The sequence below is a fragment of the Podarcis cretensis genome (genome assembly GCF_951804945.1).
Source record: "Podarcis cretensis genome assembly, chromosome: 3".
NCBI lineage: Eukaryota > Metazoa > Chordata > Lepidosauria > Squamata > Lacertidae > Podarcis > Podarcis cretensis.
The window spans coordinates 18,739,149-18,765,957 of NC_137172.1; the positions used below are offsets into that span (position 1 = coordinate 18,739,149).

At 45.9% G+C, this 26,809-nt stretch overlaps 1 protein-coding gene across 1 annotated transcript; it reads left to right on the forward strand.

Annotated features, from left to right (window-relative positions):
- Window positions 1–1,965: 1,965 nt before the first annotated feature.
- Window positions 1,966–25,940, forward strand: FBLN7 (fibulin 7). Its single transcript, XM_079968859.1, has 8 exons — window positions 1,966–2,330; window positions 7,497–7,656; window positions 8,677–8,847; window positions 16,873–16,998; window positions 17,456–17,593; window positions 19,711–19,848; window positions 21,076–21,214; window positions 23,344–25,940. Exons 1-8 carry the CDS (start codon window positions 2,256–2,258, stop codon window positions 23,714–23,716), a joined length of 1,320 nt encoding a protein of 439 aa, XP_079824985.1. The 5' UTR covers window positions 1,966–2,255; the 3' UTR covers window positions 23,717–25,940.
- The last annotated feature ends 869 nt before the right edge of the window (window positions 25,941–26,809 follow it).

The following is a 26,809-nucleotide window of genomic DNA, read 5'->3' on the forward strand; positions in this document are numbered from 1 at the left end:
TCAATCCCCAGCATCTCCTGGGAGGACAGGAAGAGGGCCTTACCCCAAACCCCAGAGAGCTGCTGCCAGTATGTGCAGACAATACTAAACTATATGGACCAATGGTGTGACCCAGGATTCGAAAGAAACCTATGTTCCAAAGTACCTACGTTTCCTTGCCAAAGGTAATACCTCTTCACTGGAGATGTAAAGGTAAAAAAAAGGTAAATGTATTTCTCTTTCGTCCTAAGGTTTCCCGCCCCCACCTCCTTTTCTTTACTGAACCTATGGCTTTTGCTTTCGCACTGGCGGCGCTTTTAACTGTTTCTACAGCAGATGGTGCTAGAGGTCAGGATAAATGAATACTTTTCTTAATTGTTGCAATCAGATGCATCTAGCTTGTTAAAATCTTGATAGTGGGGTCTTGTGCTTTGGGAATCCTTGACAATTTTGCCCATGCAAATAATCGGGATTTTGTTTTGTGCAAGAAGGTTGGGGGATGACGACAACAAAATGTTGCAGCGTATCCACAGAGAGTGGTGACACAGCATGTCCTGGACTCCAGCCAACATCCCTGCCCACCATGCTCACCTTGAGGACACACTAGGTCAGGGATGCGGAACCTTAGACCTATGGGCCAAAGGGGATCCACACAGCGTCCCAGAAGCCACACACTTCTTGAGTGCTTTCGCCTGGAATGTGTCCTTGAGGTGTGTGTGTGTGTGTGTGTGTGTGTGTGTGTGTGATCTAAACCACTGTGCCTCTTGGGCTTGCTGATTGGAAGGTTGGCAGTTTGAATCCCCTCAATGGGGTGAGCTCCCGTTGCTCTGTCCCAGCTCCTGCCAACCTAGCAGTTTGAAAGCACCAGTGCAAGTAGATAACTAGGTACTGCTGCGGAGGGAAGGTAAACAGTGTTTCCATGCACTCTGGTTTCTGTCACGGTGTCCAGTTGCCCCAGAAGCGGTTTAATCCTGCTGGCCACATGACCCAGAAAGCTGTCTGTGGACAAACGCCGGCTCCCTTGGCCTGAAAAGCGAGATGAGCGCTGCAACCCCATAGTCACCTTTGACTGGACTTAACTGTCCAGGGGTCCTTTACCTTTACCTTTTATGTGCAAAAACCTCTGGATTCTTTTTGCATGGCTGGATACATGCATGGGTTGTGAACATGCCTCTCGCACGGATCACGTTCTCCGCCCGAGCCTCCACTGTACTATGACCATCCAGTGAGGTCTGTGGGGGAAGAGGCTCCTTTTCCCCCAATGCCAGAGATATTGTTGGCGAGAATAAGCGACTGTCTGAACAAGTGTCAGTTTGACACCCACTTCAGGGACAAATATCAAATCTGAAGGTGAGGTGGGGAAACGGATGCTGTGGTATGATCCTGACTGGGGCACTCCAAGGCTGCTTTCCTTCCAAAATAAAAAGCTTGAGCTCACTTAAACAAAACAAAACAAAACAACCCACTATGAATAATGTAATGTGTACTTTGGCCCTTAGCCACTTCTCTGCAACAGCAGATTAATACTGCAGAGAATGATCTTGGCCTACCTTACAAGGTTGCCGTAAGGATTGCTGAGCTTATTTTGTCAAATGCCAGATGAATGCAAAATAATAATAATCCTTGCGAGCCAAAACAAACAGGAATCTATTAAAGAAAACGTGAGTGGCACCTACTGATCCTGACTACTTAAATGCTAATGTTTAGTGTGAGCTCTTGGCTTGGGAGGGCAGGTTATATATCTAAATAATATCCTAAATTATGGGCCACTTTGATTATTTTTTTTTAAGTCATCCTATTTCTCTCTCACACACAAGTTTTTGACTGTGGTGGGGAAGAGGCGACTCATCGTCTTTGAGTAGCAGAAATAAAGCAAGCTAAACTTCCACGTTAGAGGCATCAGTCTGAGAAGCAATTTTGCAAGATCTCTTTCTCTCTCTTCTCTCTTCTCTCTCTCTCTCTCTCTCTGGGGTGTGTTTCTGTGGAGGACAGCTCCTAAGAGGCAGCACACTGGCAGCGAAGGCAGCCTACCAATGAGAGGTGGAAACTGAGCTCTCTCTCTCTCTCTTTTTTTTTTTTACTCTTTGGATCTTTGGAAAACCTGCTGTGTGATGTTGCAGTCATTTCTGATCTGAGCACAGGAGTGCTCTCTATCCCTCCTGATCTACAGTCAGGGCAACTTGGCTGTCGAGGAAAGTGTTTTGCCAGGTGCTCCCGTGCAATCTGAGAAGAGTTTTTTCTTTCTATCTCTCTACCTATCTTGGAATAATAGTGCCATGCCTTCTGGATTGCAATACAGCCTCTTTCTCTTCTTGTGCCTAACATCATGTCAGGAATCTCGAGCATCCCAGGTAAGCCTCATTCTCCCAAACAACAACTGGTTAGGTCTGGATAACATTTCATCTACCTATCTATCTATCTATCTATCTATCTATCTATCTATCTATCTATCATCATCTATCTATCATCATTCATCTATCTATCTATCTATCTATCTATCTATCTATCTATCTATCTATCTATCATCATCATCATCATCTATATCTATCTACCTACCTACCTACCTATCTATCATCTATCTCCCTATCTATCTATCTATCTATCTATCTATCTATCTATCTATCTACCAATCTACCTACCTACCTATCATCTATCTATCTATATCTATCATCTATCTATCTATCTATCTATCTATCTATCTATCTATCTATCTTTAACATCTATAAAATCTTGGAGGGGTTATAAATGCGATGCATGAAAGAAAGGACACGTTTCCCTTGACAGTAAAACAAATGGTGGGTTTTTATTATTATTATTGCTAACTTTTGCTTAAAAGGTTGGACTTTATTTTAGCTTCCCCCCCCCCCAGCCTCATGTGTCTCTTTCTGCAAAAACAACAGGTAAGTAAAATGATGGTTGCTAATGCCCTTTGATACACATCCTCTAATTTTCAACTTCACACCAACGACAAGAGGTGTGGTTAATATTTTGTGTAAATCAGAAAAGACACGCAGGAAACAAGGCCAGTCCAAGGCCAAATAAGCACCATCAGTCCAGACTAAAATGCAAATCTTCATCAGGAGAAATTTGAAGACTAAAAAGATAGCCTTCCCATCACTTAATTCTCGAATTCCTCGACACTGTTTGAGGTGAAGAATGCAGCTCCAGAAGTGTAGGGCATGTAATTACTTTTGCAAATTATCTGCCTCTGAAAATTCTTACATTTCTTGCCCTGTATCCCTGCCAATAATGCAACTACAACCCTCTTGCTGGGTTAGGAAACTCAACCTGTTCCTCCATTAATGCCTGAATAAACCAGCGCAGTCAAGTGATTGCAGAGCTTGTGAGTTCAAGTCACTTTGCAGGAATATCAACATGGGCTGCGCAAGCTGCACAGTGATGAAGTTTATTATGCTTAACTGTAGCGCAGTAGTTCAGGTTAAAAATAACTCTTTAACAAAGAGCTTATTATAAAGGTATCCAGTACGACTTTTTAAAAAAATGCCTGCTGCATGCTACATATGATAAGAGTCTTCGGCAAGAGAAAACTTGTTCACTCCCCAAACCCCGAGAACATGCTTCATATAAAACATGGCAATTAAATTCTTGTTCATTCAAATTGTAAGGAAATGTCAGGTTTATTGTGTCTGCAGTCATTCCTTTTTGACTGGCTCCTGTCCCAGTACTTAGTGCTGACTTTTGATCCTGGTGAAGAAGTTGTGCAACAGATAAAGAAAGTCAATTTCATAGCAAAAGCAGCATTTGTGTGGGTGTGTCTGTGCATGTGCGATCAGCCATAAGAAGAATTTTGTTCAGTTCGCATTTTACTTTGACCTTGCCTGATTTTAGTGCAAGCCGCCCTGCAAACCCAGCTATATTTCAAAACTTGCACTTCTCTGGATTTCACGATGCAGTTTTCAAACCAAGAAGAGTACACAGGGGGGAAAAACTATATTAACCTATGGATTTGCTTGCAAACATATGTATAATAGGCAAAATTGGCTGAGTGGATATAGGATTTAGATAGCGTAACAGATGAATTAATCCCTTGTGCAATAGGTAACATTCCTTTCTTGCAGGAGGCAAACAGGACTGAACAACTTGGCACTCTCAGGGCATAAAGGAAAGGCAGGGGGCAGCAGCTGTTGAATGAGTTCCTTGCATTCCATTTGCTCTCTTGGCAGTCATTTACATGAAAGTATTTCTCACGTGACACTAAAAGTGATTCTGGGGGTCTTCCAGCATGTTGTGGGATACAAAGCAGAAAATAACTATTGTTGTTGTTGTTGTTGTTGTTGTTTTAATCAGACACTCACAGTTTTGCTTATGTCAGCATGACAAAGTCAGCGCTAGCAGTTGGAAAATTTGGGTGCTTTTGGGGGGCCTGGACCAGTTAAGAAGCTGCCTAGCACAAGAGACCCACCAACTTTGCACCAAGCCTGTCACCATGGAAGAAAGGAGATCAAGTGTCATGGGCAGCCAAATACCCAGTAAACAAAACAAAACATGTGTGACCAGCCATATCACCTGATGGTCCACACACCACTCACCAGATTTCATCCCGGCTCTACCCTTGCACCGTCAAGTACAACACCCTGCCAAGAAGACCAATATTATTGACTTCCAAAGTTGGCTGCCAGGACCTTGGCCCAGCTGGAAAGGCCAGTACCAGTTTTGTATATTGATTAGCACAGTCGAGGAGAATCGGAAGGGGTCAGGCCATGTATGCTAGCATGGTGACAATGACAGTCGTATGCCAATGATCTCATCAGCTCATGGCTTTGCTAGCCACTCTTGGCATAGCTGTCAACGTTTCCCTTTTTTAAAGGGAAATTCCCTTATTCCGAATAGGATTCCTCACAAGAAAAGGGAAAAGTTGACCGCTATGACTCTTGGCCCCTGTCAAGGCCTTGTATTCTGACATTTGCTGGACCAAGGAAAAGTTCACGCTATCTTAATAGCAACAACAACAGATTTATTTGTTACACTAATATATTTAATTTGTTCTCTGCCAGTCTTGTAAATAGCCATAGACCAGGGCTGGGCAACGTTCAGTCCTAGAGCCTTGTATGGCTCTTAGCCTGATTAAAAATCCCTGTACAATTCATACCCCTGGCAAGAGCAATCTGGTCCTCTTCTGGTGCATACATGACTTTATTTTTATGCCACCTTTCCACAGTTCAAACCATGCTCATAGGTGACTTACAACATGGAAAAAATACATAACTACAACACAACAAGCGTAGTCATAAACAATAAACAAAATATTAAAAAATGCATGACCAAATTGAACAATTTCCACATAAATGACAGCCAGATCTAAAATATACAAAATACAGCAGCAGCAACCTCGCCCAACGAAACACTCGAACACCCCCAGCCCAACTTGGTAGGGAACAAGGGTGGCAGAAAGAAAGAAATGGAGGTGGGGAGGGGCAAGAGAGAGAGAGAGAAGGGTGTTGGGGGGGGAGCAGTGGCTCCACCCATTTTTGTCCCTGGCCCTGCCCACCCCTTGCATGTGCCCCCCAAAGAATGCAGCCATCAGCGGAAAACAGATTGCCAACTCCTGCTTTTGGCAACTTCCATCAATAGGAAATGCACCCTTATAATAGATAAATACTACTGAATTACCATACAAAATCAGTAGTAGAAGAAAACTATAACCTATTCAAAAGCATTAACGTCTCAGGGCAACCAAACAACAGTCACCTGGCTTGAATGTTGAACCAGGTCAGCCTCTGCCAGCTTGGAACCCTCCAAATATTTTGGACTACAACTGTCATCAGCCTCAGCCAACCTGCTCGGTCAGAGTTGACAAATGTTAGAGAAGGCAAGGGCCCTTTAAATGAAAAGTGACCTTTCACTGATGATGGAGCTGACTCCTCCATAAGGCTCAGCCTAGGAACTGCTGTTGCTGAAACAACATCTAAGTTCTACTGTCCTACAGCATTCAACCTGAGCACTGCACGGAGCTGTCCAGAGTTCCCAGGCAATTGCTGGAACCATTGCTCACGTCAGAACTGCTTTGAAACACATTTGTCACATGCATGAGACACAGGTCAGCACGAAAGACGCAGGGCTTGGTTGTCAGTGAAGTTAACTCTTTATTCAGGGGCATGGCATACAACTCAGCAACACTTCCAAGCAGATCTTGCCTCTACAAAGCAGTTGCCAGAACTGAAGGTCCCCACCTTCAACCCTTTCTAAGGCTCTCCTCTCTTCCTAAGCAGTCTCAAACTGCATCTGCCCACCTCCGGCCTCTGCTCTGCCCTCCTCCTTATCCTTATTATCCTGCACATTCTAGGAGACCAGCAGGGAGGGGAGCTTGTTGTAGCAGGAGAGGGAAACTCCCTGGATTCTTCAGTAGCCTCTCAGTCCCCCTCCTCTGCTTCAGCCTCAGTGTCTGAACTGCTCCCTGTCACAGGTTCCTCCTGCTCACTAAATCCTGTTGCCCCTTCAGCATCCAGCCCTGCCTCCCAGTCCTTTCCCTCTGACCTCTCCATGGTGTCCTACCACCAAACCCTTGGCTCTGAGCCTTCCTCCTCTGAGGTTTCCCTTGGGGGTTCCCCTGCTGGTGCCCTCCCACCACTCCTCTTTGTCCAGCCAGTCCTTGACACAGGTCTTACAATGTTGTGAGTACACAAGTTGTTTCAGGTTCCAGCTATAAAAAATATAATGTGTGAAATGACCACTGAGCTCAAGTCTGTGCTCCACTGAGCTACAGATCTTGGTGGGTGGCATGGGCAGGTTGCAATGACTCAGTTAATTCTGCCTTACAAGGCTGGTACTGTGGATTCCCTGAAGGAGGTGCAGGAAGGTCAGGATAGCTCAGTTGCTTAGAGTGTGGTGCTGATAATGCCAAGGTTGCAGGTTCGATTCCCATATGGGAGATCTACATATTCCTGTATCCTCAAGGTTCCTTCCAACTCTACAATTTTACGATTTTATGATACAAATCAAGTGGGGAAGACTGTCACGGTCCAGCCAACAGGTGATCGAAGTCCCGGCTGAGGAGATTGGGACCGGGGGCAAGATGGTGGGGTGGGAACAGGAACGAGAGTCTAGAAGCCAGGGGTCTGAGGGTCAGGAAGCAGGGAGTCACGAAGTCAAGGGTCTGAGGGTCGAGAAGCAAGGAGTCAAGGAGCCAAGGAGCTGGGGTCCGAGGATCAGGAAGCAAGAAGCCAAAAACAGCAAGGCAGGAAATGTGTTGCTGTGGCAAAGAGCCGAAGGGAAATGCTGACCTTATATCCTTTCCCGGCTCTTGCCACCAGGTGCAGTGAGTTACCAAGCGGCCTCACCTGTGCCACCGTGCCTTGCCTCTCCAGAACAAACTTAGGAAGGTCCTAGTCCTGCGAAGCCCTACTGGTCACAGGGCCCGGCTCCTGCACGCACTCCTGACAAAGACATTGGGGGAAATGGCTTTCTAATTGTACTCAACCATCATGTTTAACGCCATACATATAAAGGCACATTTAAAGGCCTGATCCAGCTGTTTAACGTCTTTGTGTTTCCCACAGAACTGCATGAACAAGCAGCAGCTTCTGACTGCCATTCGCCAAATGCAGCAATTTCTAAAGGGGCAGGAAACGAGATTTGCCGAGGGGCTCCGTGTCATGAAACACCGGCTGACGACTCTGCAAAACACAGTCATGAAAACCACCCCTGACCCACCAGCTGGTAATTAAAACAACAAGCCTAAAGTGATGGCAGTGCAAGAGCAGGAGCAACATTGCTCAGACGGAGAACCCAGGGCATAGCCAGCAGCGTTATAGGACCAGATAGACCCCAATTGGCTCCTTGTGTCATATGACCCCTATATACTGCTCATCCATTATTAAATGACATTTGTTAGTCTCTCTTGGATATAGAGGTAGGAAAGTCTTCAAACAAAACAAGTAACTTAAAAAAAAAACCTATGGGTGTAAAAGGGACGCGGGTGGCGCTGTGGGTTAAACCACAGAGCCTAGGACTTGCCGATCAGAAGGTCGGCGGTTTGAATCCCCGCGATGGGGTGAGCTCCCGTTGCTCAGTCCCTACTGCTGCCAACCTAGCAGTTCAAAAGCACCTCAAAGTGCAAGTAGATAAATAGGTACCGCTCCAGCGGGAAGGTAAACGGCGTTTCCGTGTGCTGCTCTGGTTCACCAGAAGCAGCTTAGTCATGCTGGCCACATGACCCGGAAGCTGTCTGCGGACAAACGCTGGCTCCCTCGGCTTATAGAGCGAGATGAGCGCGCAACCCTAAAGTCGGTCACGACTGGACCTAATGGTCAGGGATCCCTTTACCTTTACCTTATGGGTGTAAAATGCTGGGACGATGCAAGATCCAGGGCCCATTGTAAAAGACATGGGTCTTGGCCCCCGAGTCACCCCCTAACCACACCCCTGCATCCCAGCATGATTCTGTGATGGTGATGCTTTTGCCCTCTTTAAGAAGAAGAAGAAGAAGAGTTTGGATTTGATATCCCGCTTTATCACTACGCTAAGGAGTCTCAAAGCGGCTAACATTCTTCTTTCCCTTCCTCCCCCACAACAAACACTCTGTGAGGTGAGTGGGGCTGAGAGACTTCAGAGAAGTGTGACTAGCCCAAGGTCACCCAGCAGCTGCATGTAGAGGAGCGGGGAAGCGAACCCGGTTCACCAGATTACGAGCCCACTGCTAACCATGTCTTTTATTATTTTTGTGTACCCAACTCACAGTGTTCTGCCCTGCCCTGGATGCCCCACTGAATGGCAAAAGATTTGGCACCAAGAACATGGTGGACCATGAAGTTCATTTCACCTGCGATCCTGGATTCCGACTCATCGGCTCCAGTTCTCGAGTGTGTCAGCCAAACGGCAGCTGGACAGGAGATGTTACTGAGTGCACAGGTAATTCACTTTTTTATTCCCTTGGCTCGGGCATAAACACTCACCTTCAGATTATCAAACACAGCTGTTTCAGGAGTAGCCACAGATGCTGAAGATGGTTGAATTTGTATCCCACCTTCCCTCGGAGAAACTCAAAGTGGCATACATGGTTCTCCCCATTCCCAATTTTATCTTCAAACAACCCTGAGGTAGGTTAGGCTCAGAGGAAATGACTGGCCCAGGGTTATCCAGTGAGCTGAATTGAACCTTGGTCTCCTGGGTCCTAGTCCAACACTCTAACCACTACACCACGGTGCTGGCTCTTGTGGACTACGGCTTCCATAATCCCTTATCATTGGCTATGTAGGTTGAGGCTGATGGGAGCTTGGGTATAATTACACCTGGAGAGTCACAGGATCCTAATTCTTCTTGCACATTATATGGTGTGGTGTTCGTATAGAGCCCCCGGTCGTCTCACGGACTATTAACCTGTACACCACTAATCCACTGCCACCAACCAGGTCCTCCCCGGTAAAATCACTTCAGTCTCAGTCTGGTTCTCAAGTTAATAAAGAGGAGTGTGTTTTATTTCAGACACAAACAAACTTTTACAGCATTCCAAACATTGTTACTCTTTGCTTTCTTAGTCTTATTTTCCTCTCTCTATCTCTTCTACCTCCCCTCACGCAAGAACCCACTGCCCTAACAGTCTCTCTATTACCAACTGGCTGCCAACTGCTTCTCCAACTGCCTTTCCCAACCAGCCAACCCACTAAACCAACCAACTACCCACCAACAGCTCTAACAAACCTCGGGCTAAGCCCTTTTATACACATGTAGGCTCCGCCTCCAGCTTTCCTATTGGTCTACATTTTTAACCCTTTCTTCCCCTGCACAGATAGGCTCTAAATGAACATGCAAACGCCACATATGATTAGAAGACTATCACTTTAGCATTTATCCTCAGGTGTTACTCATCATTGATGTGCAGGGTTAGGGCCAAACTAGAAGTGAATTTGAATGCACTGAACATGCATATTTTTGTAGAATGGAAATAGAATCCATGGGGAAGCTGATCAGCCTTAGGACTACTTGCAGGGATGGGGGTGAAGGGGTGTGTGAGAGTTGAATGCTTTCCCAAACTGATATTTGCATTTCAGGGTAAACTGCCATTGATGCCAATGGAGGCTTTCTTTGCAATGCAAAAAGAGAAAAAGAGAAAAGCTGTTTCACAGAATGGATTTGTTGTGCCCAAATTACTGCTGATTGCTCTAAATCCACGCGACTGTTGTTCATTGTGTATGAGGCTGCAGATCCAAGCATATGTCAAATCTTTTAATAGGCAATTTATTACTAGGAAACAGATGACAGCATCTGAGAAATTGACTGGCACAAACACAGTAATTAATCTTATGTGCTTTTTTGGGGGGGGACCAACGTGAGGTTTATCCAGATTGGCAAACGAGAAACTCATACATAATTACCTCTATTAAAAAAAATTGTTTACTGGGCAGAAGTCGGTTCTGTTGATGGTGAGCAGGCATTTGGCATAACACACGCATTTTACATTCCTGAACAGCCATTGTTACTGTGCTTGCCTGTAGCTGTAAGAAGGCAAGAGAAGTGTGATAGAAATGTCAAACCATGGAGGGAAGACGTGGTTGGAAGCCTCAGGGTGCAACTCTGCTTACACTGTAGGCTGGTGTACCTGCATGAGAAGCATAGAGACAATTCTCTGAGCTTATTTATGCTCACCTTTTGCTCTTCCTTCAGTACAGTGGTACCTCGGGTTACAGACGCTTCAGGTTACAGACTCCCCTAACCCAGAAATAGTACCTCGGGTTAAGAACTTTGCCTCAGGATGAGAACAAAAATCGTGCAGCAGTGGTGTGGCAGCAGCGGGAGGCCCCATTAGCTAAAGTGGTACCTCAGGTTAAGAACAGTTTCAGGTTAAGAACGGACCTCCAGAACGAATTAAGTTCTTAACCCGAGGTGGTGTTGTTGTTGTTTAGTTGTTTAGTCGTGTCCGACTCTTCGTGACCCCATGGACCAGAGAACGCCAGGCACTTCTGTCTTCCCCTGCCTCCTGCAGTTTGGTCAAACTCATGCTGGTAGCTTCGAGAACACTGTCCAACCATCTCATCCTCTGTCGTCCCCTTCTCTCTGTGCCCTCCATCTTTCCCAACATCAGGGTCTTTTCCAGGGAGTCTTCTCTTCTCATCAGGTGGCCAAAGTATTGGAGCCTCAGCTTCACGATCTGTCCTTCCAGTGAGCACTCAGGGCTGATTTCCTTAAGAATGGATAGGTTTGATCTTCTTGCAGTCCATGGGACTCTCAAGAGTCTCCTCCAGCACCATAATTCAAAAGTATCAATTCTTCGGCGATTAGCCTTCTTTATGGTCCAGCTTTCACTTCCATACATCACTACTGGGAAAACCATAGCTTTTACTATACGGACCTTTGTTGGCAAGGTGATGTCTCTCCTTTTTAAGATGCTGTCTAGGTTTGTCATTGCTTTTCTCCCAAGAAGCAGATGTCTTTTAATTTCGTGGCTGCTGTCACCATCTGCAGTGATCATGGAGCCCAAGAAAGTAAAATCTCTCACTACCTCCATTTCTTCCCCTTCTATTTGCCAGGAGGTGATGGGACCAGTGGCCATGATCTTCGTTTTTTTGATGTTGAGCTTCAGACCATATTTTGCGCTCTCCTCTTTCACCCTCAATAAAAGGTTCTTTAATTCCTCCTCACTTTCTGGGGGGCCTCTATAACAGCAATTGCCTCTTAGCTGTAGGGAGACTTGAACGAAGAACTGTATTTTAAAAGGGTGTGTGAAAGCTTTGAAGGGATACAATACAGGCCGGAATTCAAAAAGATATGGTGCAGACAAATAGCAAACCCATCCCATTTGAAATCTCTTGACTAATTTTATTACGACTGTTAGAATTGCTTTTGCTGGAATCCTGAGCGATGCAAGATATTATTAATGCACAGTAAATTGCATATTCTTTATACCATTTCTTTAAACATACTAGCTGTCTTTTGACTCTCCAAAAAGGTTTCTTTATTTTGAAGCTTCAAGTATGAAAATTCTGGGTTGAACAGAAATTTCTTCTGAATTGAACCTGCACTTATCCCTAAAGTGTGCCTTCCTTGTATTTTGCTTACTGAAATGCAATTGGGGAATGAAATTAACTACAATAAGCCATAGAAACTGGCCTCTGGCCTTGCTCCTGTGTCTTTTATAGCAGCCTCACACACAAAAATCCCACCAGCAAAAATCCCACCAGCAATCATCTCCAGGCCAGAAAACCCTTTCCTTGCTTGGTTTCTGTCCCTTACAGTGTTTCACAACCTTGGATCTCCAGCTGTTGTTTTTTTTTACTACAACTCCCATCAGCCCTAGCTAGCAAGTCCAGTGGTCATGGATGATGGGAATTGTAGTCTGAAAACAGCTGGCAATCCAAGGTTGCGGAATACTGCCTTAGAACCCCTGTTTAGCATTTTAGAATATTTAAAAATGTTTGTAGCACATGGAATTCTTCTCCTTCAGCCTTCCCCAAACTGGTGCTCCTCAAGATCCTTTGGACTACAATTCCCATGAGCCACGCCCTGATCATGGGAGCTGCCTTTTATTGCTCCTTTTTAGAGATGTTGCTGGTTTTTATTGCGCTATGTCTTACTATATTTGTAAGCCACCATAAACTATATGAGGAAATCCAAGGGTCAGGTAAATAACAGCAAATAAATGGATTGTTATGGCTAGCTAATTTTCATTTCCTGTTAACGTTGGTTCTTCACCACACACTGCCATTTAATGGAGAGATTGCCATCTCAAACACTGGATTAAATTAATGTGTATCATAGTGTGGGAGATTTGCATCCATTTTCCTGACTTTGTCTCTCTCAGTTAACTCGATGCAAAAATTCTTGGAGCCTGGTCTGTGTGGTTTACATTTTCACACGCTCCTCCATAGGGTGCTTAGGCCCCTGTGCATTGACAGCACTGTTTGTTTAAGTGAATTCCTACCTCATTGTGCAAAATGCTAATGAGCCATTGAGCCGCTGGCCGACCAAGCGGCTGCGGAGGCCAGAGACCTGCCACTCTCCATTGTGTTCAAGAAGGCAGACATTTCTAAAGCGATTATGGCACAGTGCGCTAGACAGCCAGCCAGATGTGACTCTAGAACAGGGTGGGGAGCTGCTTTTCAGACCAAGGGCCGTATTCCCCATCTGGGCAATGTTGTAGAGGCCACATGGCAGTGGTGGGGGGGCCAGAGCCAATAGGTGCAAAGCAATGAAATCTACTTCTGTACGGTAAGTTGGTTTCTATGCACAATTCCATCCATGGGAGCCAGTGTGGTGTAGTGGTTAAGAGCGGTAGACTCGTAATCTGGTGAACCGGGTTCGCTTCCCTGCACCTCCACATGCAGCTGCTGGGTGACCTTGGTCCAGTTACACTTCTTTGAAGTCTCTCAGCCCCACTCACCTCACAGAGTGTTTGTTGTGGGGGAGGAAGGGAAAGGAAGATGTTATCCGCTTTGAGACTCCTTCGGGTAGTGATAAAGTGGGATATCAAATCCAAACTCTTCCATGCAACCAAGAGGCATGACAAGAGTTCAAGGAGACATCCTAGCAGGGCAAAAGCACAGGAAAAGTGGATGGGGTTAAAAGGGGGTGTCGCCTGTGAAGAGGCAGGAGGGCTGGATAGAGAGGTCTGATGGGTATGCGTTGGCCTCTAGCCCAAGGTTTGCAACCTTTGGCCAAGAATCAAGTGAGCAGTGGGAATTAGGAGAATGCCAGTTGCCATTGTCCGCAGCGGTCCCATTCACAACATCCATTTAGATCACCATGATGCCACTGTAAACAGTAATAGTGCTCCTCCAAAAGGATTCTGGGACCTGTAATTCTTAAGGGTGCTGAGAGCCTTTTGTCCTCTGTTATGTACTGAGTTGAATAGGATCCAAAATGCAGCAGTCTGATTGGTCTACAGGAGCCACCCAATCCAGCTCCAGGTGGAAGTGAATCCCCAACCTGATTGGCCTACAGGAGAATCCTGGAATTAGCCAATCATGTGGGGCCCATTGTGTAAATAATGTATATAAAGCAGACATTCTGAGGGAACTTCCATTCCTCCTCACCACTATGAGCTGAATAAAGAGCATGAAATCCACTCTCGACTCCGAGTATATTTCACCCTCACAGAATTACAATTCTCAGAGTGGTCAAACCATTCAGCTGGACACTGAGGTCCACCTCCAAGGCACTGGCGGAGGAACGGGAGTGCGGAGGGAGTAGACTGCCCCCGGCACCACTATTCCGGTAGGGTGCCATTGCAGCCCCCCCAACACGCGACACGCTCCCCCATGCGCCGGGCACGTCCCCACAGGCGGCACGCAACGCCCCCACCTGCTCTCCGCCCCCAGTAGCAGAGCATGCAGCTTTGCCACTGCTCCAAGGGTCTTCTGGCTGTTCCTTCACTGTGAGAAGTGAAGTCACAGGGAACCAGGCAGAGGGCCTTCTCGGCAGTGGCACCCACCCTGTGGAACGCCTTCCCATCAGATGTCAAGGGGATAAAGAACTACACCACTTTTAGAAGGCATCTGAAGGCATCCCTGTATCGGGAATTTTTTAAGGTTTGATGTTTCATTATGTTTTTATATGTTTTATTATGTTTTATAGAGTAGCTGGGGAAACTTAGTCAGATGGGTGGGGTACATCGGGGAGGGTTGTGTGGAGAGAGTCTCTTCCTTTAAATTCCTAGGAGTTTATCTCAGTGAAGACCTTACTTGGAAAATAAATATAACCCAGGTGGTTAAGAAAGCCCAACAGAGACTCCATCTCCTCAGAGTATTGCTGAAGAACAATGTCAATCAACATTTGATGAACTCCTTCTACAGGTCCACAATAGAAAGTTTCCTTTCATACTGCAACACAGTGTGGTACGCTAGTTTGACATCATCTGATAGGAAGTGCCTACAGAGGGTGGTGAATACAGCACAAGATATTATGGGCTGTCCTGTGAATCCACTGGATGAAATGGCGGAAGAATGTTGCCTCAGGAGAGTGAGGAAAATTCTCAGGGATGATTCACACCCTGGCCGGCACTTTCTTGATCTCCTACCCTCAGGCAGAAGATATAGAAGCATGATTAGGCACACCAACAGGGTAAAGAACAGCTTCTATCCGTGGGCTGTTAGGCTGCTGAATGAAAAGATAACAACAGGGCAACTGACTTTTGGGTTTGGTGGGTGTGCGTCAGTAAACAAGGGGAATTAAGACTAAGAGAGCTGAGTGGGGGGTGCTCATGTAATATCACTGTATACAAGTTGTACAAGTGACAATAAAGTATTTCAATTTCAATTTCAATTCAATTTCAATTATTATTAATATTATTGATTCCTCTTCACAGGGAACTCTGTGAATTGCAGCTCTGGGAGGGGAGTAGGGGTTCTCCTAGCAACTCTCAGCACTCTTAAGGAAACTACATTTCCCATAACCCTTTGGGGGTTTTCAGTAGTAGAGAGGTCAGTTGGTTAGAGCAGTGTTTTTCAACCACTGTTCCGCAGCACACTAGTGTGCCGTGAGATGTTGCCTGGTGTGCCGTGGGAAAACTTGAAAAATTCGAAACATTTTTTTTTAAAAAAATGTCAAATTTTCGCCCACTAGGCGGGCGCCGGACTGTGTCCACCCTATTTTCTATCCGTCCTGGGTGGGGATCAGATCGGATGGGATCGGATGAGGCTGTCCGCTCTCATCCAATTCCCCATAGAGAGCAGCGGGGCTCTGACATCTCCCTCTCTGCACACAGTGCGGAGATGGAGCTGTCATCCGCCGGCTCAGAGGGGATCAGCGGATCGATCCCCGCTGAGCAGAGAACGGTCCACAACGATTTGTTTGCCATTAAAGAAAAAAATATTAAACATTTTCTAATGGTGGTGTGCCTCGTGATTTTTTTCATGAAACAAGTGTGCCTTTGCCCAAAAAAAGGTTGAAAAACACTGGGTTAGAGCATGGCGCTGTTAATGGCATGATCACGGGTTCGATTCCCGTATGCTTCTTCTGGCATTGCAGGGGTTGGACTAGATGATGCTCAGGGTCCCTTCCAAGTCTATGGATCTATGACTGTTTAAAGTGGTATCATAGTGTTTTTGCATATATGGCTTAAGTATGGCCAGTGTCTTCCTTGGGTAGCTGGCATCTATGCAGGTGAAAAGCCATCATTTGTTCTCTTTAGGACACCTGGGCAGTGTCTGGTTCTCTTCACGTTGCCTACCCCAGGTGTCAATGAGGCCTAGTGCACACACTCAGCACGGAAAGCCAGACGAGAATCTCGGCTTTGTAGAAAGTTCAAGGAAGCAGGAGCGGGTGGAAAAATTCGGCTACAACTCCTTGGCTGCTTGTTCAATAACTTCATGGTCTGGCGACCCCTGATTATTTAGAGTATTCTATTGATGATCAGGGGAGCTTGGCTTTTTGGCAGATGGGAAGCAGTGGCAATCCATGAGGCATTCACTCACGCAGTCTGTTTCTTCAAGGAATTCCACTGCGCTAATTATTTCAACACATAATAAGCCAGGGAGAGGTGAAAGGGTGCCTCAGGTGAATAGAGATTTTTTAAGGGGGGGGGCAGGAGAGAATCTAGCCAGCTCTTACAAACAAAAGATTTTGCTTCTTCCATTAAAGTGTATTTTACCTTGGGGAGGATATGCGCATTTGCAAAACCAGGGGGAAGCTGCCTAACCTTGTCGCAAACATGCAAATAGCCGCCATATTGCTGTCGGTTGTGTTCACCACAGGTTGCCCTTGAGCAGGGGTAGCCAATGAGGTGCCGTCTGGATCTTGTGGATTGGGGGGGGGGGGATTAGAGGGAAATACTTGAGAAAAATCAGTAGATTTAATCCAAATTTCATACCGAAAAGAAAATTATGAGGAGAAATTTGTACTAAAATGTTGTAGGCTTTCACTGAAGAACCTCAAAAGCAGGCTATGGGTTGTGGAAATAATTTGAAGCTCTGAAATCTCCTTATTTTATTGGCCTTTTCTTAGATGTTGGGCTTTGCACCAGTCACCTGTGCCAGAATGGAGGAACATGTGTTGACCGAGGTGAACACTACAAATGCTTTTGTCCCCAGGAGTGGACAGGCCCCAACTGCCAATATCAAACGCAGACGGGTATGTATTGTGGTAAGGGGTTAAGGAGGGTGGGAAAGAGGAATATTTAAACCTTAATGTGTGAGAGAGGGGAGGGCAAGCCCTAGAAACAGAGGACATTATAGTGAGTCAGACCATTTGCTCATTTAGCTCAATAATAGCTACACTGACCATATAGCCATAGTTGCTGGTTTCCACTGATATCCTTTCCCTCCATGTGGGGGAAGTGATCAAAAAGCTTACACAGAAAGAGGCAGAGGACTTGTCATGGGAATGCTGGTTTTGCCCATCTCCGTCCCCACACTTTGTGTGTAATGTGTAGTTTTCCCCTCCTTGTCGTAGATGTAGAACAAACCCACCACTCCATTTTATTAGCTGCGTAAAAATAAAATTAAAAGTAAGGATGTCTTCTCATTTGTGGTTTGGGATTTTACACTGTCCTGGAGGCGGATTCTTCCCTCCCCCACTTGTCCTTTAGTACCACCAGAATGGAGCGTAACAGATGATCCGGCGTTCAGCCGTAAACCTCGCTGCGCCAAATTTGACCGGATGCAGCAGTGCAGCTGCGAAGCAGGCTTCCACATGAGCGGCACCGCAGAAAACAGCATCTGCCAGGGTAAGAGTGCAATTGCAAGAGATCTCTGAGGAGTCTGCAGCTACAAGGTGCTTCTGCTTCCTGTCGAAGTTAAAGCCATGCAGAATATGGTGGTGTGGCCTTTTGTTTATAGACTCTCAGTGCTGTATGGGGGGGGGGGGTTATAGAGTAACATAAGTTTTTTTAAAAAACGAATCCCTGATCCAAGAAGCTTAACACTGTAAATTCCAATAGTAAGAAAGTTGACAACGGGAGGGAAGGCGGAACAAGGGAAAGAAGGGCTGAACCAGTAGGAACTGCAACAACTTATTGCAGCATGGGGTGCTTCTGTAAGGGTTCCAGCACTCCATTCTTTTCTTTCTCTCTCTTAAAGTTTTCCGCTTCTCCCCCAACTCTTCCCAAACAATCAACCAGAATTCTGTATCTTCAAAGTATCTTCAGTCCTTGTTGGGCTTTTTAGTTTAGTTTTGCTTTTGCATGTTTATTTTTTGGTGGGGTGGACGCACAGGTGCCCAGTCTCAGAGACATTAAAAACCTTGGAATTCTCCACTGATTACTGGGGACAGGTCGAATCGTCCCCTAGCATATTTAAAAAGAGCTTCTCAGTGTGAACCAATAAACAACCGATCTGGACAATGAGATGGTTCTCTCTACTACTTTTCTATCTATCTCGCGCCATTTCTTGAGCATGAGTGGCACAGATTTGCCAGTGTAAACCCAATTGACTGAAGACTTGGAATCAATATTGATGTGTACAATGCAAATCCATTTGAATTGATTTAGAAAAGCGAAGCGGATTTATACAATTTTTAAATCAATAAATAAAACGCAGTTGCAGCACACACACTTGAGCTCATGGTGAAGCCATGAGCACTTTTACTTGGAAACAAGTACCACAGAGGATTACTCCAAAATCAAGTGAACATAGAAGTCCAACCTTAGCTTCAGTTGGGGATAAGAACCAGAAGTTCCACAGAAGACAAAAGGCCAGCCGGCCCTATTGTTAGACAAAGCACCACCTCAAATGGCAAGTGCTGACAGGCAAGACTGGGCACCCCCAGAGCTATTCTTCCTAAGCTCCCATTCCCCCTGAGGAACATCCTACGCAACATAGCCTCGGTCCAGTATTCCTGAAGGAGCGTCTCCACCTCCATCGTTCTGCCCGGACACTGAGGACCAGTGCTGAGGGCCTTCTGGCGGTTCCCTCACTGTGAGAAGCCAAGTTACAGGGAACCAGGCAGAGGGCCTTCTCGGTAGTGGCACCCACCCTGTGGAACGCCCTCCCACCAGATGTCAAAGAGAAAAATAACTACCAAACTTTTAGAAGACATCTGAAGGCAGCCCTATTTAGGGAAGCTTTTAATGTTTAATAGGTTATTGTATTTTAGTGTTTTGGGCGGGGTATAAATAAATTATTTATTATTATTATTATTATTATTATTATTATTATTATTATCATCATCATCATCATTATTATCATCATCATCATCATCATCATTATCCTTGGCCCTCTGAACTAGCCTTGCTCCTCAGGTGTGGTAGAGGGTGATTTCCTATCACAGGTGTTGAGAAGTAAGATTCAACAACTAGTCCAGCCGGAATGGGCTGAAGGCACTATCTTGGCAATAAAATGTCTGAAGGCGGCAAACTCTGCCACACATAATAATGAATTCCAAAGGGTTTCAACACCACCTTGCGGACTGCCTTGGGTCACTCCCAAGTCACTGTGTCTTAGGCAACTACTGGCGGGAACAAGCATGCTGTTATCTGCACAATGGCCTGCATTCCTGAGCCAATTTATCATTCAAAGCTGAGCATCCCAGGCTTTAACAAAAAGGCCCTCCAGAGTTTTCCAGCGGCAGGCAATTTCAAGACGGGCCAGCAACTTAAGAATCAGATCTGTACAGCAAGGCTCTCCTTACGTTGTTATCCAGCAGGAAGCACCAGGGGCTGTGCTTTTGAATAAACCCACACAGTTCATAGATCTGGAAGGGCAAAATGTATGCTGCTAATATATATATATATATATATATAAAACACCAGTAGCGTATCACAGAATTCCGCACACACACTCCTTGCGCAGCCTGTCATGAAATTTGTCCAAACAGAAATAACGTTGCTTTTCTTCCCCCTTGCAGATGTGAATGAATGTGAAGTTTACAAGCTGGAGGGAGCCCCTCGTCTCTGTATGCACACCTGCATAAACATTCCTGGCTCCTACCGCTGTTCCTGCCCCAGAGGATACCAGATCTTCAGCGACGGGAAAAGCTGTGAAGGTGACTTTAGCATGAGGCAGATGGCATTTCGCAGACGCTGAATGACAAAATGTGCAGGCTTCAGGCAGACTTTTCGGTTCCCGAAAACTGCTCAGATTGTGTGCAGTCTGTTTCTCTGCAACCAGGGTTTAAGCTGCAATCCTGCACATTCTCTCCTAGCAGCAGGGACTTGGTTAGGCGCGCGTACATTTTATGACTATAAATGCAAGGAAATGCTAACAGAATAGAAGCTGGACTTCCCAAACGCCGTGCAAGAAGCCAGATTTTTGTAACGGTTTGTAATGCACGGCTACTTAAAATTCTGGCTGTTAATGCCAAGGGAGAGAGACCCGCTGAAACAAGGTAGACATTGTAATGCCATTTAGATATGTCAGGAGGTATGGCGGTCAAGCGCCAAAAGGAATTGAATAGTGATATTGTATGCATGAAGCATGCACTCTGTGCTCCCGCTGGCTACAGAAAATACCTTCAGATTATGCTAAAACAGAGCTAATCGCTGGGATTTGATTGGCTTTTTTGTTATTATTTCTAAAATTAAAGCATCTTGTGTAAGGGAAGCAGACTGACATTGCACGGCTTAAAATATTTTCTGTCCACAAGCCAATTAAACTGGAATATTTCCGCTCATTATTTACTTTGGGCTGCATGCACACCATACAATTGAAGCACATCTGATGCACACATACGCCTCCCCCCAAAAAGAATCCTGGGAACTGTAGTTTGTTAGGGATGCTATAGCTCTGGGTAAACTACAGTTTCCAGGATTCTTGGGGGGGGGGTACTTTAAATGTAAGGAATATTTTGCCCAACATGGGGCTTGAACCCCCAACCCTGAGATTAAGAGTCTCACGCTCTACTGACTAAGCTATCCATGCATTTTATCCTTGCTACAACCCTATGAGGTAGAGTTAGGCTTGGGTCTTCTCATATCTATGGAGTGACCACTTAGGCCATCATCTGGAAACAGGATTTGCACCACCAAAAGAAGAGGTCAGAGGGTACCAATTTGCAGAAAACTTCATTGGCAGAGCTCAGCTCCAGATACTTCTCATGTACATAGAAAGGATTTAGGTGGAACTTCTGTGCAACAGTTAGAATGTGCAAATTGTCACTGGCCTTGAGAGCAAAAGGGTGGAGAAGATCATACCTTCCCCTTTCTGTGTTAAGCGTGTCACCTAAACCGTTGACTCTGGTCCTTTGCTTTTCATGTTTCCATTTGTTTTACAGACATCGACGAGTGTGCTCTCTCATTGCACAACTGTACCAGGGGAACGACGTGCATTAATACAGGAGGAAGCTTTCAGTGTGTTAATCCAGAGTGCCCCAAGCCCAGTGGAAACATCAGCTATGTGAAAACATCGCCGTTGTAAGTACAACGGGGAATCTGTCGTTTGCCACCTTTGACGGTAGTAGGCTAGTTTAAGGCACTCGGGGCAGGTCATGGATGGCACAGAGTGAGCTCTGTATTCCAACACCTCATCATACTCCCTGCCCTGCTCCCTTGCCTCACTCTGCCTAATGATAGAGCCGGCCCTAGTTCTGGGCATAAGGAAAGAAATGATGACTGCCCGGAAAACCCACTGTGCAGTTTCAGCTCCTTTCTTTTAAAACTAAGAACCAAAAGATCTTGATGATCCAGGCTGTTGGCATATTGTTTTCTGGTCTGTGATCAAACATTACGACAACCTTATGAATATTTCCCCTCCAGCCAGTAAGATTACTAGTTATATTTTCTTTGATACAGGGCCAATGTTCTGTGCCTTGATTATGCACCATCGCTGTGAGTTGCAAACGGAGCTTTGTTTGAGTTTAGACAACTTTTTGGGCACAATCCAGACGAAGTTAAAGACCTTTAAAGCCAATTGATTTCCATGAGAGGTTTATTCTGCAGTCGCACCATATCCTTAAAGCGCATTTCCTTGCTGCCAAAAAGAATCCTGGGAACTGTGGTTTTTTAAAGGGTGCGATGAACTGTAGCTCTGTGAGTGGCGAACTACAGTTCACAGGATTCTTTACAGATGAAAAATGTGCTTTAAATGTACAGTGCGTCTTCAGCCTTAGGCTGCAGTCCTAATCCCGTTTACCTGGGAGTAAGCCCATTGACTTGGGACGCGGGTGGCACTGTGGGTTAAACCACAGAGCCCTAGGACTTGTCAATCAGAAGGTTGGCAGTTCGAATCCCCACGACGGGGTGAGCTCCCGTTGCTCGCTCCCTGCTCCTACCAACCTAGCAGTTCAAAAGCACGTCAAAGTGCAAGTAGATAAATAGGTACTGCTCTGGCGGGAAGGTAAACAGCGTTTCCGTGCGCTGCTCTGGTTCGCCAGAAGTGGCTTAATCATGCTGGCCAATGACCCGGAAGCTGTACGCTAGCTCCCTCGGCCAGTAAAGCAAGATGAGTGCCACAACCCCAGAGTCGGTCACGACTGGACCTAATGATCAGGGGTCCCTTTACCTTTAAGCCCATTGAATTTAATGGAACTCATTTCTGAGTAGATGTGGTTAGGTTAGTGGTGTTCACTGTAATGGGCTGGATTCACCTCATGAGCCCCATCAGCAGAAACATCCCCTGCCTCTTCTCCTGCTGTATGCCCCCCGAAATTGGCTGGAGAGGTGGTTGGGAGAACCCTCAGAACAACATGGGGGTGATGGAAGGGGGGGGGAATTCTTCCAGCTGGCAAGCAGAAACCCTTGTGCAGATGGAACGCTCAATTCATCAAAGTGTGACATTGAATTCCAATCCAATATGCCAAATTTTTACCCTTCAAAATAAATGGAAATGAAAAGTGCCTAAGGTCATCTGGATTTCACCTTCAGACTCTAAAACAAAGGTGGGTGACCTGTATGGAATCCAACAACATCTCAGAGCCTTGCTGGGAAGATGAAAAGCTGTTGTTAAAGATTCTGCAAAGACCTCCTGGGGTCTAAATCTTAGCAGTATTTAAAATATATATATATTTAATATATTGTTTAGGTATTTGTCCAAGTGTTTGGACCATTATGTTAGGGGTATGCCAGCCCAACATATATTCTCACTGGCACTAACTGCATTTTATCCAACTCTCTGGTTTTTGATTCACTCAAGTGCACCAACTCTGTGGGGTTGAAGGCACCTTGGCCCCCTCAATATTTGTTTTAAGGGGATTGGACCCTCCTCATCTTCATAGCGCCCTGCAGGTGGTGTATGTGTGTGACATCACATGCACAGCACAGGTCCAGCGCTGGCTCCTCCAGAGTGTTTGGCTTCCTGCATTGTGCATGCATTGTCACGCGCGCGCACACACACACAATGCCCAACATGCAATGCGTGTGACGCCATGCAAATGCATTGAGCATTGGGTACCCTCAATCTTGGAGGCAACTTGGCGCCTCCGGATTCACTTACGCTGCTGCTTTATTGTCATCACTGTTTGCAGCCCTGTGCTCCAGACTAGAGGGAGGGCAGGATGTAAAGATGACGAAGAAATAAATGCATCTCCCCTCACTTTCCTTCCTAGCCAATGTGAACGGAACCCATGCCCGATGGACAGCAGATCCTGCCACCATGCCCCGAAGACCATCTCCTTCCATTACCTCCCTCTGCCGTCCAACCTCGTCACTCCCACCGCCCTCTTCCGCATGGCGACCGCGTCGGCTCCTGGGCGGCCTGGCCCCGATGGCCTGCGCTTTGGGATCGCAGCAGGCAACGGCAGGGGCCATTTTGTCATGCAGCGCTCGGACAGGCAGACCGGCGAGCTCATCCTCGTCCAGAGCCTGCAAGGCCCTCAGACCACAGAAGTGGAAGTCGACATGACCGAGTACCTGGACCGCACCTTCCAAGCGAAGCACGTCTCGAAGATTACCGTCTTCGTGTCGGCTTACGAGTTTTAACGGAAGCCGTTTGCACAGGGGAGGAAAAGAAGCAGCTTGCAGCCTGCTCTTATTCACCCAGAACTTTTGGTTCTAACCACCAGCTGTACTACAAAAGCCGGAACAGACATCAGGCATTGCTGTCTGGGTACTTGCCTGTGTTAATGCCAGCCTCAGATATAATGGCTGTCGCCTTTCCGCTTCTCCTCCGGGGGTAGCTAGCATGGCTCTCTCCTGATGCTGTTAGACTACAGCTTCCATCAATCTTGCGGGCTGCTGATGGGAGTTTGAGTTCAGCATCATTTTGAGGGTGCCACATTGGCTACCCCTGTTTGACTTTAAACACTCGATGTACTGAGTGCCTTGGAGGGATAATAATATGATTGACTGCCAACTATGGTTGGTGTCTCAACTTGACCAATGCCCCCCTTACTCTAACCCAGCCTTTCTCAAGCTGTGGGTCCCCAGATGCTGTTGAACTACAACTCTCATCACCCCTAGCTAGCAAAGCCAGAGCTCAGGGATGATGGGAGTTGTAGTCCAACAACATCTGGGGACCCACAGGTTGAGAACCGCTGCAGTCTAACCTGCTCTTTGTTAGCCAATCCAGCATGCCACATATACAGACAACCTGTCCTTAATGCAGACATTCTGCCCTCATCCCAAGCAGAAGTTCAACTAAGGAAGAGTACAGGTCATCTCTCTTTTTCTCCCTGTCCCTCTCTCTGATGCTGTATGAGAGCAAAAACATCATATATCTATTGCAAGGGATCTGATTCTACTTTCTGTTGTTTGCAGAGTACTAATGCTGATCTGATGTCACAAAGCATGAGCATGATTCAGCAACCATGGAAACACTTTTTAATTCCTGTTTATTTCAATGGGAAGGACAAGCAATGGTGTACTTAACAATGCAAACCTACGCATGTTTGCCTGGTAGTGAGCACCACTGATTTCGTACGTACAGCCCTAGCCATGTCTACTCAGAAGCCAGTCCTACTGAATTCTGGCAGAATATCTGAGAGTGGGGTTCGGTTTGCAGCCTAACTCTCCAGTCAATGTACACAGAGTTACACTGCACATACCTCCTTTTGATATCAGTGGAACCATAACAGGACAATCTTATGCACATCTACTCTCAGGCCAAGTAAGTCTCGCTGAGTTCAATGGGGTTTACTCCAAGGTAAGTGGGTCTTCTAGGATCGCTCCCTAAAATACTGAGCTGGGTCAGTTCTAAATTACAGTACGTTGCAACAAACTCACCATTCCAGCCATACTTCAGAACTAAATTTTGAATATATTTTTTTCATAGTTTGCCTGTGAAATAATAGCTTCAAGGGACACTTTTGAGGAAACTGAATCTTAAGCCTTGATGATGAATGGTAGAAGCCATTATTATGAGTTTGGATGGAGCCCTGAGTCCCTTCCAATTATCGGGATCCTGTATCTGTGGGGGTAAACCGTAGGGGAGCAAACTTACCAAACAAGTCATTTTTTCTAGGTAAAGGTTTTGGCTGACTAGTTAAGCACCACGATTAGCATAACCAAAGAGGTTGCTCTGCGCCATAGCACAGGTGGGTGGGCCTCCCTGCCGCCAGCTGCTAGGAAGGAGAATAATAGCCGGTGTAGCATGTCTTAAAGAGGGAGAATCAGGCTGGACACTGTAGGCGCAGAGACATGTTTGCTCTGTGCTGGATCCAAAGCCTAACAGAGAAGCAAGATTGGGGTGTTAATGCTGCGAGCCCCTCCATCTTATGCTCAGGTTGTATATATGTGTAAATAAAACGATTTATCCAAGAGGCATCACAGTCTCCTATGGCTTTCATTCCAAGGAAACTGAACCCCGAAAAAGAGCCTTGAACCCCTGGATTCTTTCACCACTCAGAGACTGGGGTGGCATGTAACACTATTACGCTAAATAGTAAATTGCCGGACTTGCTTCCCCCCGCTTCATAATCCCACTAAATTTAACAGTATTTATAACTGGGAATACCCCAAAGAACCGACATACATATGAATGTATTTTCCCATTATGGTTCCTTGAGGTATTCCTACTTCTAGAAGCCTATTATGTTTAGTAGGATATATATATAATGCAAATCGCTCTTATAAGGATCTGTTTACACTCTCTCTGCTCTGTGTCCACCCCCTAGCTCCAAAATAATAATAATTTTGTTCCAACTCTGATATCTTTAGTCAAAGGGATGTGGGGAACACAATTCCATTAAACATGTCCTTGTTTGTATTTCGTGTGTGTTTTTCATTGAGTGTTTTGGATGTTATCTTCTTCTGCAGTTATGTATGCCCCTGGGATCATGGATCGTCAAAACCCAGATGCAGTTTCACCGAAACTGACATGGCAGAAATCTGGATTATGACATAACATGAACAATGGCAGGCATCAGTTCATCCAGATCTGCCTTGTTTATTGAAAATCTGGGTTGCTTTAATACCTGCATATGTATATCTGTATGTGTATATATATATATATATAGAGAGAGAGAGAGAGAGAGAGAGAGAGAGAGAGAGAGAGAGTTCTGCATTAGTGGTAGAAACAGTCACAACAGTGGCACAAAAATCTGGCTCTCAATTGGTATCAGCGCCCAGGGGTATACTAGGTATCTGCTTCTGCCAGAATAAGAAACCTGGGGAAAGGGTACATCAGCTGCTGTTCCCTTGGGGGTTTTTTAAAGTCTCTTATTGGAAGGGGAGCATCTATGTAAATTTCCTGGCAAGTCAGGCTAGATGTTCTCAGAGCAGTTCCTGCAAGGAGTATATCATGGACGCCAAATTCACAGCATACACTTAAAGCACTACGGCACCACTTTATGCAGTCATGGCTTCCCCCAAAGAATCGTAGGAGTTGCAGTTTGTTAAGAGAGTTATGAGGAGACCCCTATTCCCATCCCAGAGCTGCAATTCCCTGAGGTGCCTATGAAGAAGGATTGATAGATAAACCACCTCCGGGAACAACTTCCCGCTAAAGCAGGATTAGGGAATGTGTGTTTTTTCTAGCCAGGGCGCCGCATTCCTTTCTGAAGAACCTCCAGAGGGCCACATATTAGTGGTGGGCAGGGCCAGAGGGAAATGTGGGCGGAGCAACAACTGCAAATT

What these genes read in the sequence shown, in the direction of transcription:
- FBLN7 (XM_079968859.1), top strand. Translation starts at nt 2,256, where the DNA reads ATGCCTTCTGGATTGCAATACAGCCTCTTTCTCTTCTTGTGCCTAACA. An exon ending in CACCCCTGACCCACCAGCTG is followed by an intron (nt 7,657 to 8,676) that starts GTAATTAAAACA and finishes CCCAACTCACAG; the next exon opens with TGTTCTGCCCTGCCCTGGAT. An exon ending in AGATGTTACTGAGTGCACAG is followed by an intron (nt 8,848 to 16,872) that starts GTAATTCACTTT and finishes GCCTTTTCTTAG; the next exon opens with ATGTTGGGCTTTGCACCAGT.